Source organism: Eretmochelys imbricata, chromosome 24, assembly GCF_965152235.1.
Source record: "Eretmochelys imbricata isolate rEreImb1 chromosome 24, rEreImb1.hap1, whole genome shotgun sequence".
In the NCBI taxonomy this organism is placed as follows: Eukaryota; Metazoa; Chordata; order Testudines; family Cheloniidae; genus Eretmochelys; species Eretmochelys imbricata.
The window spans coordinates 17,976,065-17,992,917 of record NC_135595.1 but is presented as its reverse complement, the minus strand read 5'-3'; the positions used below and the strand labels follow the sequence as shown (position 1 = coordinate 17,992,917).

General features: G+C 48.2%; 1 protein-coding gene across 1 annotated transcript; it reads left to right on the top strand.

The window, feature by feature from the left end:
* Window positions 1-397: 397 nt before the first annotated feature.
* On the top strand, window positions 398-1,501 carry LOC144280029 (chemerin-like receptor 1). The gene has a single exon (XM_077841724.1). The coding sequence runs from the start codon at window positions 398-400 to the stop codon at window positions 1,499-1,501; it is 1,104 nt and encodes a 367-aa protein (XP_077697850.1).
* Window positions 1,502-16,853: the final 15,352 nt, after the last annotated feature.

Genomic DNA, 16,853 nt, shown 5'->3' with positions numbered 1-16,853 from the left:
AGAAATGGTCAGAACAGAGGGTTTTGATGAGGGTGGATTCTCCACCGTGGGCAATTTTGGTAGCAGGGTGGGATTGTTTTTAAGATATCTGCTCTAGTTCAAACAGGAATTAATTTGGTGAAGTTCTCTGGCCTGTGTCGTAAAGGTCAGACTAGATTATCACAATGGTGCCTTCTGGCCTTGGAATCTATGATTATCCTGAACCGATTTTTGGTTTTTGGTCCATGAAAATATTGAGATTTCAAGATTTGGCTCCAATTCAGGATGGAACAATTTTTCAAAAGTTGAAAAAAGTGGCATTGGGGAAAAAAGTTTTCTGCCCAGCTCTTTTAACTCCCTGCTCTCTCGCCCCACCGGTGCGAATGGTGACAGTGGATCTGGGTTTGGTTGTTGTAGGATGGAGGAGACCACGCCCTTCCAGTCCCGCTGGGCCCACCCCGCCTTTCCATATGTGAACAGCACCTTACACCCCTTCTTCGGGAATCCCTACCAGCATGGAGAAGAGGGTGGAGCCCAGCGTGAATGGAGAGGAGTTCTCTTTGCCGTCCTCTTCAGTCTGGGATTCCTACTCGGAGTAGTGGGCAATGGCCTGGTTATCTTCATCGCTAGCTTCTGGATGACGAAGACGGTGGTCTCTATCTGGTACCTCAACCTGGCTGTGGCCGACTTCATCTTCACCTCCTTCCTCTCCATGGAGGTGGCCTATGCAGCGCTGAACTTCCACTGGCCCTTTGGCCAGACACTGTGTAAGATCCACAGCACAGTGTCCTTCCTCAACCTCTTCGCCAGTGTCTTCCTCCTCACTGTCATCAGCGCCGACCGCTGCATCTCCGTGGCCTGGTCGGTCTGGGCCCACAACCACCGCTCGCCCCGGCTGGCTTTCTGGGTAGCTGCGGCTGTTTGGCTTGCAGCTCTGGCTCTCAGCACACCGTATATAGTTTTCCGGGACATTAGGAGCTTCCCGCTTGAGGGGGACATCACCGTCTGCTACAACAACTACATCCCAGTGGGGAACTTCACTAGGGAGGAGGTGGCCACATTGTGGGAGCATCGACACTGGGCCATGGTGCTCACCTGCTTTGTGACTGGGTTCCTGGTGCCATTTGCCATCATCCTGACCTGCTACGGAGTCATCACTGCCAAACTGATGAGGAACCATGTAGTCCGCTCTGCCAGGCCCTACAAGATCATGGTGGCCGTGGTGACGGCCTTCTTCCTCTGCTGGTTCCCCTACCACCTCTCCACCCTATTGGCCATGTTGGCAAAGGGGGTGACTCCAGCAATACAGGTTCTCCATGATGTCGCGCTTCCCTTGGCCTACCTGAATAGCTGCCTCAACCCTGCCCTGTACGCCTTCATGGGCTGGGGCTGCAAGGACACGCTGTGGCTCTCCGTGGTCTTGGCCTTCCAGAGGGCCTTCAGTGAGGCTGAGGTCCAGGCCACCCTCCCCAGCAAGAACCAGGAGAGCAGTAGGTCAGAGGTGGAATTGCCCCCATTATGATCAGGCTACTCACCTCTCCCTTCCCCAAGCTGAGGATAGAACCAGGAGTCCTGGCTCCTATTCCCAACCCCCCCACCAAATCTAACCTACTAGACCCCACTCCCCCCCCTGAGCTGGGGATAGAACCCAGGAGTCCTGGCTCCCAGACCCCCCTGCTCCATTCACTACACCACACTCCCCTCCTGGAGCTATCACCTAGCTTGGATGGAATCCTGCTTGAGGCAAACAATAAAGACCTCAGTTTTAACATTGATTCTGGCTCTGTTTTTCCTAAAAGAGGAAACAGCAGGGAAAGAGAAGCAGAACCTGCCACTTCCCCCAATTTACATTTGCCACAGGATTAAGGAGAGTCAGCCCGCTGGGGTCAGGAGTTCAGTTCCCAGCCTGTAAGCCAGGACTTCAGATCAGGAGTTTCCGATGCTGTAAAAAAATTGTGCATTTGCCTGTTTAGATGATAAAATCTTTGGAACTGATGCCCAGTGCCCCTGCTCTGACCCACTAGCCCCCCTCTTTTCCATATCCAGGAAAGAACCCCGGAGTCCAAGGCCAGAAAGGATCATTGTGCTCATATGGTCTGACCTCCTGGATAACACAGGCCATAGAATTTTCTAAAAAAATTATGTCTAGTGTTTATCTTTCAGAAAAGCATCCAATCTTGATCTATAATTTGCCAGTGATGGAGAATCCATTGCAATTCTTGGTAGATGGCTCCAGTGATTAATTACCCTCATTGTTAAGCACTGCCTGCCACAGTCTGTCTATTAAGCCCTGAGAAGGAGGTGCATGGCCAAGCTGAGGACCCAGAAGATGTTGACCATCCTCTCCATGAAGAAGCCAGGGAGGAAGATGATGTAGTCATTCAAAAACATCCCGGCGAGGAAGGTCAGGCCAAAGAGCATCAGAAAGATGTACATTATCATGTTACCTATCAGCTCTGTGTTCTTGGGGAACCAGGGTGCAGTACCCAGCCTCTCTGACTCATGAAAGACCCCCCCCGCCAACCTCTGCTTGAACCAAAACCAATCAGAAGAAAGACTTACAAAAAGCAATGAAAAGGCCGTGGGAGACACACCTAAACCCCTGGGACAAGGGTGACAGAATTAAGGCAACTCCCCTAGCCTCATTTGCGTTGAAGAGGGGACAAGGAAGCATCTCCATTAGCAGACAGAATGGAGAACAGAGATTCCAAGGCAAGAACTGCAGGGAACTCTGGGACCAGAACAGCAGAGAAGCACTGTATAATGGGGGATCTCTGCTCCAGATGTTAATGAACCCACGCCTGCACACCCCCAGCTCATTAGTTATCAGACCAATTCTAGTAATAAATCCTTCATTGGTATCCAAAATACTGCAGCTCCCTAATTGCATTGTGAGCTCCCTCCAAGGAACACCGCCCATAGCCAGGAATGATCAGCTCCCATGGTCTAGCCTGATCAAAACAACTTTGGTGTCCTCCCTTGTTTACACATCAACAAATCTCGAGTTCTCCCTTGAACCATTGTTGTTTCTCTACAAAAACCCCGACCCACACTCAAATAAGTGTTCTGATGCCTGGATCCAACATCTGCATCGCTTCCATTGGGACTTCATCTTCTCCTGACTGATCATGCTGAGAGCTCTGCCTGTCTCCAGCACTCCAGACCCTCAGCTACCACCAACACCTGGGTCCCCCGATCGATTCCAGCTTCACGGAGTGGTAAGAACCCAGCTCTCGCTCTCTCTCTCTCTTTTAGGTATAGCCTTCTGACCCTGACTTGTGTGATCAGTTATAGTTTTCTAAACATTACTTTTGCAATCAAATTTAAGTTAGATTTAATAGTAGCACAGTTTTGTTTGTTTTGGCTCCCCTATGATTATTACCTGGCAATAAATAACTTTCATGATTAAGTTGGTTGCCCCTCTCTCTCTCTCTCGCTCCCCCTCGTGGGTGGTTTTTGGTTTCCTCATTCGCTCTGCAGCAACGCTCCTCATACCTAAGCTTAAGATCCCTGCAGCACCCAAAAATCCTGTGGGGTTTGCTCATCAAGTGGGTTACGACCAGAACAATTGTACATGAAAGTGGGGATAGAAATGTGCTGAGTCCAGGGGCATATGAGGCTGACAGTTTGGAAATGCTGCTCGACCCGGCCTGCTGAGTCCAGGGACATCTAAGGGGTCAGCTTGGGAGTGCTGATTAACCCGGTCCTCTCAGATGGGCTCTGTTAATGTGTGTGTGCGCCTCTGATTCTGGGGCTGCAAGAACCCAGCCCTGGGGAACCGAGGTCCGGCAGGATAGTGCCATTGGGAGGGCCGAGCAGCAGGGAGAAGCAGAGCTCCGTATGAGAACACAAGCAGTACGTGGATAGCATTACAGCCCCCCCCCTCAGGTTTCAGAGTAGCAGCCACGTTAGTCTGTATCCGCAAAAAGAAAAGGAGGACTTGTGGCACCTTAGAGACTAACAAATTGATTTGAGCATAAGCTCTAATAAATGAGCGTACCCCAAAGTAACGGGCAAATCTGGTAACAAATTGATGGAGGAACGTGGGCAGCAAGTGACCCTAAGCACATGGTATTTGTTGAGTGGTTGCTGTGGAATGGGGAAACTGAGGCACTGACCTGAGCAAACTGTCTCTTCCTTTTTCAGACTAAGCTCCTTTAGTGAGGTCTCTCCCTCTCTCTTTGGATATTTGGTAACGTCCTGTAACTTTTAAGTTAAGAATCGTGCCTAGAATAACTGTAGGACCGTGCAGTAAGGAGTTAAAGAGCAGGGCCGGATCTAGGCACCAGCAAACCAAGCACGTGCTTGGGACACCACTTTTCAAGGGGTGGCATTCTGGCACTTCGGGCGGCAAAAAGCCTAGAGCCAGCCCTGTTCAAGAGTTGTACCGTAAAAGAAAAGATTTTAGAGCAATAATGTGACTGCATGAAAGGGCTTTTGGTCGGGATCATTATTGAGATAAGGGAAGTAGAGATGGCTTGGGGGAAAAACCCCTTGGCTGCTCACTTGAGACAGGAGAAAACCAACAGGTTAGAGAGACGGGTAATGAAGAAGAGGGAAATGCCTCTGGGAAAGGGGGTGCTTTAAGGGTGAGAATCCCCTGATTGGAGCGAGTCTGAGCTTTGAACAACATTGCACAACCTTTAAACCGGCTGCTGCATGGGCATTGTTTTATGCATGCCTGGACAGGGTTGAAATGGTAAAGAGAAGGCAGGAACTGGAGCTGGAGAACAAGCAGTTACAACAGTGTTTGAAGAAATGTGAGACCGACGGGTGTGAACTGATAGCAGAAAAGCTCAGACTGGTGGCTGTGCTTATAGATGTACAAGAGGAGAGAGACCAGGCCAGCAAGGATGCAGAACAGTACAGGAAAGAGTTAACACACACACAAATGTTGTTAGAAGAAGCGAAAGCAGGAAATCACTTCCTGGCAGATGAGAATAAGGCAGCAGCAGGCCATCAGGAGTGTGAGGCAGAGATTAGTAAATTGTGTGCCCAATTTAGTGCCCATGGGGGGGGGGGTAGCAGCTGTAAGGTTGAGAGAGAATTGCGATTTTGAGCCCTCTGGGGGGGAAAAAAGAGAGACCCCCGATGCTGACCCCAAAAACCCATTGAACCCCGACTGGCCACACATGCATAACGTTGCCCCTGTTTCCACAAGGGAGCTGGTCACGGATGTAGTAAGGTGGTCTCCTAGTCAGGCCAAGGCTATTGCCGAGAGACTGGGGCCACGGAACCGTGACACAGCCGTGGCATGGCTGCCCCGTGTTTGGCAAATGCACCCCTCTGCTGATGGCATGGACTTAACCCAATTGGCTCAGTCATGCACCTCTCCTTGTGATGCAGATGCTCTGGACATAGACTTAGGTTCTTGGGGGCGGCCTACCCCTGGACCTCAGAAATGGATGGTAAGTGCTCTTAAAATATTCTTGCCTGCGTCTTCCCTTAAGAAACTATATATAATGGAAGAGCAGAAACCAGAAGAGGCCCCCGAAGCTTACCTAATTCGAAGAAAGAGGCTGGCAGCTCTCACTGATTCATTACCCCAGACAGAAGAGAATGGGATTATCACTGCCTGTTATCAGGGACCTGGATTAGTACAGAGCACTTATGCAGGACTAAATTCTCAGACAAAACAGTCTCTGGGGGCTGTGGATGTAGAACACCTCACCTGGAATGACCTAGAGGCAAAACTCAAACGGGCAGGGGATTTGCTGCGAGAGACGGGTGTCTTAAAAAGGCAAATCAGCAAAAAGACTAGCTCAGAGCCAATACAGGCTATCACATTTGTGAATAATGGTCCTCACCCTGCCAGTCGCCCTCCCAATGATGACCCCCTACCTCCCACAACTCTGGCCTGCGCCGCGCCAAGGAGACCCGTAGGAACATGATTTGGATGGAGCTGGTGAAGTTAGGGGAAGATATGGGAAAATACGATCGTCAGCTCCTCAGCATCCTGATTAATGCTTTGTCTCAGGTGATGCAGAGAACAGAGTGAATGCAGGGAGCCCCCCGCCTCCTCCCGCTGTCCCAGTACGGAGTGCATTCCCCACGCTCACTCCCTGTCAAAACCAGATCCCTGTCTGAGTGGAGGCTCTCGAGGGAGTCGGCCAAGCAGTAGGGATGCCCGGGTCCCCGCGGGCCTCTCCAGCTGATCGCAAGACTTCAGTGTGACATATGGGGGAGACCCACTGGGAGGGCTACAGTGGGGAACCCAGGGATATTTGCCCAATTGCCAGTGGACACTGGAGCATCAGTAAACATTCTAAGTCCCCAGTGGATCTCCGGAGGGAGACCCACTGATAAACAGGTTATCAAGGAAAGAACTGGAGACACCCGGGTGACTCACACAAAGGGACATCAGAAAAATCACTCCGAAGAGGCACATTGGAACAACCGAGCTGGTGCCTTAGCCAAAGCTGCTGCTGCTAGTGACCACACTAGAGACACAGACCAGGTAAAACAAACAGAGGCAGTAACTACCCAGGGAAAAACTTTAGGCAAAGGAATAGATACCTTGGGCTTAAGTCCCCGTCAAGATGGGGATACAGAAATCCGGTCCTTAGCCAGGATAGGGAAAGATCCCACAGAAAAATACAGGGTTGAGCAGGTTGTAAATGTCTGGTGGGCAGTGGACACAGGTAGTCAAAGGCACTGGATAGTCGCCAGCCAGGTGAGGGGGGGACCTGATTCCATTTGTGCATGAGCAAGGGCATAGAGGAAAAGGGGGTAACTTAAACAGGGTTAAAGATACAGGGTGGTGGCCAGGCATGGGAGCGGATATCGATCTGTGGTGTGATAATTGTCTGCAGTGCGCCATGGTTAATGCTGATGGCCAGGTTCAGAAACATGGATTGGGGCATAGAGGGTAGATTCAGATGGATTACATAGGCCCTTCACCCACCACCAGCAGGGGGAATAAATACTGCCGGGTAATAGCAGATCCCTTCTCCAAATGGGTGGACGCCATCCCTACTAAAACCAACCCTGCCTCGGTCACGGCTAAGCAGCTCTTTAACATGGTTTTCTCAAAAACAGGAATTCCCAGAGTAATTGATTCAGATTTGGGATCCCATTTTGTGGGAGATGTTCTGCAAGAGCTACGTAAGGCTTTCGGCATTAAGCACCGTTTCCACATAGCTGGACACCCCGAGTCCTCTGCACAGGTTGAATGAACCAATCGCACGCTAAAGGAAGCTTTGAAAAAACAAGTAAAGCGCTCAGGGAGGGGTGGGGATGAAAAGCTACCAATCGTCTGAATGGCTCAGAGAGGCTCCATGGCGATCCATGGGTACACTCCCTTTAAAGTTATGACTGGAAGGCAAATGTGCATGCCTAAAAGTTGGTCGTTGGGAGTGGAGCTGCCTAGTGCCTGGGAAGGGAAGGTGGGAACAGATGAACGGGTACAACCGTTAGCAGAGACGATCACTGCATTGCACATGTGAGTGGCAGCATAGACAGGCATCGTACAGCAAAACCTGGACAAAAAACTAGACTGGGGAAAACCTCCTTTGATATGGGAATTAGGCCAACCAGTGATGGACAGAAGGTTTTCAGCAAAGGAGCACTCTGTGACACACACCTGGGATGGCCCCTGCTTTACTGTGAATCAGGCCAGCCCCAGTGTTTATCAGGTAGAAATCCTGAATGGAAAAAACGGGAAATGCTGGCGGAAATGGTTTCATTCCTCACAGCTCAAAGAGTGGAAGGGTAAACCAGCTGACCCCCAAGGAACAGTAGAACTGTCTTCTCCATCCTGCCGGCAAGAAGGAACGGCGCGGGGCCATTGGAAAATACGTGTCGGGTGGGCTTGTTAGTGCCTACCCCGATGTTGAGTCAGGAAAAGGCCAGAGAAGGCCTTGACTTATTATGGCCACCTTCATGTAGGTCACTGCTTCACGGTCACTCTGCACTATTGATCCCAGACTCCCCCAGTATATATGGGGGGAGTGTGGAAATTTGTTCTCTGTTCTCACAGGTCCCGAACACGAGCCATGACATCCCAATGGTGCACCAGCACCCTGCTGTTCATAAGTGTCTGGGGTCTGATGCTGTCCAGGCTCTATGCTGAACCTGCGATCCTCTGAGCCTCTGGAGGTGCTGGCCAGCTGGAGCCCAGGAAGTAAAATTGCTCTGCCACATGCCTGGATTCTATGGGAATGGGAGCAGCCCCCTGGCCCTGCAGCATTGCTACTGGTTCTACACTGTCGGCAACTCCTCGGGTTGCCCCATGGAAAGCATTGCCAATTGCACGCAGAGTGCCACCAGGGAGTCACTCACGTTTTGTTACCACGCCAGGCTCCGTCCCATTCTTCTGTAAGCCGTTGTGGTCTCGAAAGGGACGTACACCATCAAACACACCCAGTGACAGCCTCCCGGGTAGCGGAAGGTGCAGGATAGTCCTGGTTTCCTCTGCTGTTTGGGGATCAACTATGCCCCTATGTGTCATCATAGTCGTCGGAACACAGACACCTCCGTTACCCGGAGATGCACTGCAGCTGTCTCTGATCACGCCAGCAGGAAAAATATCACACGGTTCCTTGTAAACTGGGAACCACTGAATTGGACTTTAGCTGGAATGACCAGACTCAGCAAGACTGGGTAGTTCCATTAAAGGGCAGACATTGTGACAAGCTCATGCCAACAATTCGGTTTAAATTCTATGGACGCACTGCCATTTCAGAGGGATCCCATGACCCTGGATTGTACAGAATGGAATTGGGCCAAAAACAAAAACCGGTTTTAAATGTTGACCCTCTTATCACAAACCTTGCTCCCCTCCGACGTTTAAGAGCCCCAGTTTCAGGACCTCACATGTTAAAATTGGATCAACAACAATAAGAACATTTGGTCCTTCAGCCTCAGACTTCTCTGAAGGAAGTTCGCATCCACTTAGAAGGCCTGAATATCTCTCACATTGCACCTGCATGCGCTCCCTTGATTGGAATTAGCCATAAGGGCTGGGATGAATGGGTAAGAATGTGGCAAGGGGCTGACCATGTAAATAGAGTTAAAAGGGAATTAAGTGTTTGGATTTCACCTGTAGGAACAGGAATCTCTTTAGTTGATGCCACAAACATAGAAGTTCTGGCTAATAAACTATCATATGCCACTGAAAACATAGAAAAGATGGGAACCCCGTTAACAGCATCTTTGAAACAGTTAAGTGCGGAACAGCAGTTAATAAGTAAGGTATTACCTGGGTGGGAAAGACTCATAGAAAAAGATGAATAGTTAATGATGTCTGTCTGGTGCACAATCCTTAGAATCATAGACTATCAGGGTTGGAAGGGACCTCAGGAGGTCATCTAGTCCAACCCCTGCTCAAAGCAGGACCAATCCCCAATTAAATCATCCCAGCCAGGGCTTTGTCAAGCCTGACCTTAAAAACTTCTAAGGAAGGAGATTCTACCACCTCCCTAGGTAACGCATTCCAGTGTTTCACCACCCTCCTAGTGAAAAAGTTTTTCCTAATATCCAACCTAAACCTCCCCCACTGCAACTTGAGACCATTACTCCTTGTCCTGTCCTCTTCTACCACTGAGAATAGTCTAGAACCATCCTCTCTGGAACCACCTCTCAGGTAGTTGAAAGCAGCTATCAAATCCCCCCTCATTCTTCTCTTCTGCAGACTAATACTTCCTGGACTTCCTTCCAGAATAATGTCTCATTGACTTCAGCGTGTGACCAAGCTCAGGCTCTCACCCAGAACATAATCATGGAAATGATTCAGCAAGCCATAGCAGGACAAATTCCCATGGAAGCAATCAACTTGATTCGGTCCCATGTAAAGGAGACAGAATTAGTCCTCCGGCCCTGGTGGAGACTAGTTAACGTTCGTACAGTCACCACCAGCAAAGCTTGCAGTTATTCCTGATAACTGTGGCAGGCAAAGAAATTAGAGTAATTCACCCAGTAGTCCCACTGGGATTACATGTTAGTAGTAACTCAGTAATGTACTCCAGAGATCCTAACACATGGGCCTGGCAGAAAGATAATGTGTGAAACACAGTAAATGTAAAGGTGTAGGAGAAAAGAAGGTTTGGGCTAAATCTGTGAAGACCAAGCATTGGAGGAACACGATGAATGCTTCTTCCCACAAGCTGGGAATAAGTCTTACTGTTGCTTCGATGTTATCCGTCTGTTATTGTCTATGTTGGTAACGCACGTGTGTGTAAGAATGAGCTGTTATATTGTATTGATTAATGGACATTGGATTCCACCCATGGTGCCGTACGTTAATCGCTGTTTCGGTAATGTAACCACCATTGTTAGTTGTGATGTTAAGTTTACTGTGCCTATATGGGCTGTACAACAATTGAAAGCCAATCCTGAGCTCTACAAGGAGGTTTCCCCCATTTCACTGAGAATGGGTCTCACTGCCATTAAAGGGACTATTAACTCATCCCTCCTTACAAACTGAGCTGCTGAAGCTCCAAACTTTGGGGGAGAATGGCAAACTCGAGATTCAACACCACAACCAGGAGATCTCTAGGCTAGCAGCTACAACACAGGCCATCACTCCTGGTGGGAGCCTTTGCTTGGGTGGAGCCTCAGTGCAACAGGTCTTTTGAATATCCTGCTTCACCCCATTGTGGTGATCATTGGTTTCCAAATTATACTAGCAATTGGTCTGGTTCTACTGGTTTGCTGGATCCAGCGAATGATGCGGCAGCTGCAATGGATGGAAGATCAGACCCGGTACCACGGAGTAAAGATGTGATGGGGTTACTCACTCAGTGCAAGCACCCCAGCAACAGGTGGACTTGTTACCTAACAGCTCTGTCTTCTTGGGGAACCAGGGGGCAGTACCCAGCCTGTCTGACTCACAAAAGACCTCCCCCCCCCAGCCTCTGCTTGAACCAAAACTGATCAGAAGAAAGACTTACAAAAAGCAGTCAAAAGGCGGTGGGAGACCCACCTAAACCCCTCCAGAGAAGGTTGACAGAATTAAGGAAACTTCCCTAGCCTCAGTTGCATTGAAGAGGGGACAAGGAGGCATCTCCATTAGCAGACAGAATGGAGAACAGAGATTCCAAAGCAAGAACCGCAGGGAACTCTGGGACCAGAACAGCAGGGAAGCACTGCATGATGGGGGATCTCTGCTCCAAATGTTAATGAACCCACGCCTGCACACCCCAAGCTCATTAGTTATCAGACCAATTCTAGTAATAAATCCTTCATTGGTATCCAAAATAGTGCAGCTCCCTAATTGCAATGTGAGCTCCCTCCAAGGAACACCGCCCATAGCCAGGAATGATCAGCTCCCATGGTCTAGCCTGATCAAAACAGCTTTGGTGTCCTCCCTTGTTTACACATCAACAAATCTAGAATTCTCCCTTGAACCATTGTTGTTTCTCTACAAAAACCCCGACCCACACTCAAGTAAGTGTTCTGATGCCTGGATCCAACATCTGCATCGCTTCCATTGGGACTTCATCTTCTCCTGACTGATAGTGCTGTGGGCTCTGCCTGTCTCCAGCGCTCCGGACCCTCAGTTACCACACACCTGGGTCCCCCGATCGATTTCAGCTTTGCAGAATGGGAAGAACCCAGCTCTCTCTCTCTCTCTCTTTTAGGTATAGCCTTCTGACCCTGACCTCTGTGATCAGTTATAGTTTTCTAAACCTGACTTTTGCAATCAAATTTAAGTTAGATTTAATATTATCCCTGTTTTGTTTGTTTGGCTCCCCTATGGTTATTACCTGGCAAACAACTTTCATGGTTAAGCTGGTTGCCTCTCTCTGTCTCTCTCTCCGTGTTCTGGTGAGGATGAGTCACTAGAAAAAAAATGGAGAATTTGACCCGCATGCTAATATATTTTTGATGAATGTGTTTTCCAAAGGAAATCTGCCTTTTCTGAGAAATTCACAATTTTGTGAAACAGTAATTCTTCCCAAATAAGCCATTTGCAGTGTTGGTACCTTTCATGATTTTATCATGATTCGCACCATATTTCATATAACCTCCAGCTCCTGGAAACAACCTCAGCTTTCATTTGAAAAAAATTGTTTCTAGCCATTGTAGTTACAGAAAACAAAGGGGAGTGGGGTCTAGTGGGTTTGAGCAGTGTAAAACCTGTCCATTTCCGTGCCTATGTTCTCACCTCTTCATGGAGACAGGGATAGAACCCCAGAGTTCTGACTCCCAGTCTTCCTGCTCTAACCCACTAGACCCCACTCCCCTCCCAGAACCAGGCATGGAACCCAGGAGTCCTGACTGCCAGCCCTGGCTCCTTCACAGTCTGCTCTCGGCAATCCCCAGAAAGCTAGTCATCCTCAGTGGAGTTTTCCCAGGGGCCACAGCACAATACTTAATCAAGATGACCTCCATCTCTGTTTCCCTTGGTGAGAAGGGGCCGGGGCCATGCCAGAACGTGGCTGTGTCCCAGCAGGGCTCCTCAAAACAGCCCTGGATGTCAGTCTTTGTCTCTTAGAACCATGGTGCTGATTCTGCACAGCAAGAGCTGGGGGTGGGAGGGACCACATGACTTTCAGATCACAGCAAGAAATGCCTGAAGCCTCTGAGGCTTTGCAGAGGCTGTTGGACCCAACCCCCATCTGCACCTTCCCCCCAACCCAGCAAAACCCACATCAGAACAGCTTCCTGCCCCCAGACAGAGACCATCTCTGTTAGCCACGTCAAGCATGCAGGATTGACGCTACGATGCCACGGCCACCTGAGGCACAGGTAAGAAAATGATCCTCCTTGCCATCTCTTTCTCTTCCCCTCCCCGTTTTGAAGGAGAACCCCACTTCCATCATCTGGATCACCCCCCTTGCATCCCTTCTCCTTCTTCAATCCTTGGTTGTCTTTGGGAACCTCTCAGTCTTTGCAAAAGTGGTTGATTAATTTCTTCCCGGCCATTCCCGGCCCCGTCTCCCTCTGGCTTTCTGCATCCAGTGGGGGCATTTCCCTCTCTATCACTCCCTGCCTCAAAGACTTGAATTGACATCCCTTGACCAAACAGATACCAATTTTGATGTGTGAGGTTAGTTAATTTCATCCCAGGCTGTGCAGAGTTAGTGATCTCCAAAGACCCTTCCTATTCCACTTTCCACTGTCTTGCTGCTGTGGTTATGATCTCTTCCTCTCTCATCCCTTGCTTTGGATGCTTTGTCAATGGTCCTTTGCGAAGCAGAAGCCAATTTTGAGTCGAGGCAGGTCAGTTAATTTCTTTTTAGGATTTGTGGAGTTTGTAGTCTCTGCAGACACTCCGTGCTCCGTCTCCCTCTGTCTGTTAGCATGGATCAGCAATCGATGGTGTGGAGTGGTATGGGTGAGGAGGAACAGGTATGGTCAACCTGGCACAGGAGATGTTCTCTTGTATCCCTTTGTTAAACAAAGGCAGATTTGGTGCTGAGCTAAGTTGGTTTCCCAGGAGGATGCAGCACCAGTGACGCAAAATCTGGACCGTTCCTTAGTGCAGTTTGTTGATTTACAGCATGAACACACATGTCCTTAATTCACAAATGCAATGCTTTTCTAGAGAGGCATCAGCCAAAGTTACCACTGCCCATGCCCCGGAGCAGCTCTATCAGGTCTAGATCTCTCTCTCTGTCGCTGCTGGAATCTAGCTCCTAAAAGAAAAGGAGGACTTGTGGCACCTTAGAGACTAACCCATTTATTTGAGCGTAAGCTCCTAAAAGACACTGTTCTTTATTTCTGACTCATCTCCTGGACTCTTCATCTGCCCTGAATTCCTCTTGTAAGACCTGATGTGGAAAGACAGCAGGAGTATTCATTAATAGTGCTTATTGGGAAATGGGGGGTTTCTCCAGGGAAGATTTCAATGAAAAGGGTGAGGGGGGAATTGCTTTCATCAATCATTTTCTGCAGAAAAAAATGATGGTTGGTTGGAAAAACAGAGAGAGAGAGCGAGAGTAGCAACCAACGAAAGCTGAACTGTGTGTGTGTGTGTGTGTGTGTGTATGGAGGGAGGGGGAGATGGAAAACTGAACATTTCTGGCTAAAATATTTAGGCCAAGAACTACAGAAAACAAACTAAAGAAAAAAGCTGGCTGAAAACCGCAAAAAGCCAAACTATTTTTGGATGAAATATGTTGATTTGCAGTTTCCCCACTAAAAATAATCATTCTTTTTTCACACTTTCTGACACCTCCCATGAAAATTTTCCTTTCCTCGAAACCCAGTTTCCCACTGAAAAAATGTTTTGTCCAGCTCTATTACGCCTCCTTTTATGCAACTGCTCTGCAACAGGCAAGAGCCTTACAAAGCTTGTGTGATAAATAAAGGCGGGGGGAGTTAGCTGTAAAAGCCAGCCAGTTAGCTGTAAAAGCCCTCTTGGTAGCTGTTCTCTAATTGCTTTAACTGTAATGGGTTAAAAAGTCCCCCAGGTTTAAAAAAGAAAAGTGGGCACCTGATCAAAAAAGGCAGTGGGAAGGTAGAACTTTTTAACCCTTTACAGGTAAAGCTAGTAAAGAACAGCTACCAAGAGGGATTTTACAGCTAACTGGCTGGCTGGGTGTCTATCAAAGAGAGCTAATCCCCACCTTTATTTATCACAGCTTGCCTGCCCATTGAGACGAAAGAGACCGCTTCTCTGTTTAAAGCCCCATAACTGAGTCATTGATTCTAAGCCCCAAAGGGACCACTGGGATAATCTAATCCAGGGGTTCATGTACCCCTGGGGGTACGCAGAGGTCATCCAAGGGGTACATCAATGTATCGAGGATTTGCCGAGTTTTACAACCGGCTACACAAAACGCACTAGCGAAGTCAGTACAAACTGAAATTTCACACAGAAGAAATGAGAAAGTCAGCAATTGTTCAGTAGTCGTGTGCTGTGATGACTTTCTATTTTTATGCCTGATTTTGTAAGCAAGTCGTTTTTAAGTGAGGTGAAACCTGGGGCTATGCAAGACAAATCAGACTTCATAGAATATCAGGGTTGGAAGGGACCTCAGGAGGTCATCTAGTCCAACCCCCTGCTCAAAGCAGGACCAATCCCCAACTAAATCATCCCAGCCAGGGCTTTGTCAAGCCTGACCTTAAAAATTTCTAAGGAAGGAGATTCCACCACCTCCCTAGGTAACGCATTCCAGTGCTTCACCACCCTCCTAGTGAAAAAGTTTTTCCTAATATCCAACCTAAACCTCCCCCACTGCAACTTGAGACCATTACTCCTTGTTCTGTCATCAGCTACCACTGAGAACAGTCTAGATCCATCCTCCTTGGAACCCCCTTTCAGGTAGTTTGAAAGCAGCTATCAAATCCCCCCTCACTCTTCTCTTCTGCAGACTAAACAATCCCAGTTCCCTCAGCCTCTCCTCATAAGTCATGTGCTCCAGTCCCCTAATCATTTTTGTTGCCCTCCGCTGGACTCTTTCCAATTTTCCCACATCCTTCTTGTAGCGTGGGGCCCAAAACTGGACACAGTACTCCAGATGAGGTCTCACCAATGTCGAATAGAGGGGAACGATCACGTCCCTCGATCTGCTGGCAATGCCCCTACATATACATCCCAAAATGCCATTGGCCTTCTTGGCAACAAGGGCACACTGTTGACTCATATCCAGCTTCTCGTCCACTGTCACCCCTAGGTCCTTTTCTGCAGAACTGCTGCCGAGCCATTTGGTCCCTATTCTGTAGTGGTGCATGGGATTCTTTCATCCTAAGTGCAGGACTCTGCACTTGTCCTTGTTGAACCTCATCAGATTTCTTTTGGCCCAATCCTCCAATTTGTCTAGGGCCCTCTGTATCCTATCCCTACCCTCCAGCGTATCTACCACTCCTCCCAGTTTAGTGACTTCTGTAAGGGGTGCAATAATCTGGAAAGATTGCGAACCACTGATCTAGTCTGACCTCCTGCTTAACACAGGCCAGAGAACTTCCTCAGAATAGTTCCTGTTTGAACTAGAGTAGATCCTCTAGAAAAATATCCTGCCTTGATTTAAAAATATCCATTGTTGTAGAACCCACGACAGCCCTCGGTACATTGTCCCAATGGTTAATTCTCTTCACTGTTAAATTGCACCTAGTTTGAATTTCTCTAGCTTTAAACTTCCAGCCATTGGATCGTGTTCTACTCGCCATTGGATCTTGTTCCTCTAGGTAGGTGGGTACTTACAGACTGGAGTAAGTTCACCCCCTAACCATCTCTTTGAAAGCGTAACATTATCTTTTGCCATAACATTGTATTTGCACTCTGGGTTTGTGTTTTCTTGTTCAGTAGAGAGTGGCCTTAGCACCAGAATTGACTGACAGGTTATGACCGAATATTTTTTCCATTGGAAAATACAATCTCATCGAACTCAAAGTGTTTCCCAAAAGCCATTCAAGTCCGGCGACATTTTTCAAGGATGAAATTCAAAGGGGGAAATGAATTTTTGTCATTTTGTCTCAAATTGCAGTTTTTGTTTTAAGTTAGTTTCTTGAAAGTGGAACGAATCTTGCTTTCCAGGTTGGGGATTTCGCAAAAAAATGTTCGATTTCAACAGCATTATTTTTTTAACTGAAAATGTTGATTGAAAATTTCTAGCCACAATGAAACATTTCCTCTTCCTTTCAAATGGCTACTTTCATCTTGTTTCTGTTTTAAAACGCCCAATAACTTTGGCTTTTGACTTCCAGCTGCAGGATTCTTGGTGGCCATTGGAAAAGTAGAAAAGAGATAGTGGAGAAAAAAATCATTTTGGTTTTTTCCCCTCCTCCTTCCCCATCCCCGCTTTCTCTCACTTTTCGACCAGCCTCATTTGCTTTCTTTTTTCCTTCTGCACTACCAGAGCTGCTGTGCTTAGACTGCGTCTGATCCACTTCTGTCCTGTCTCTCTCTCTGTTATTAAGACTTCAAATTTGTTCCTTCTTTGTTTGCTTTGTCCCAGAACTGCACAGCTTCTGCTTATCCCCAGACG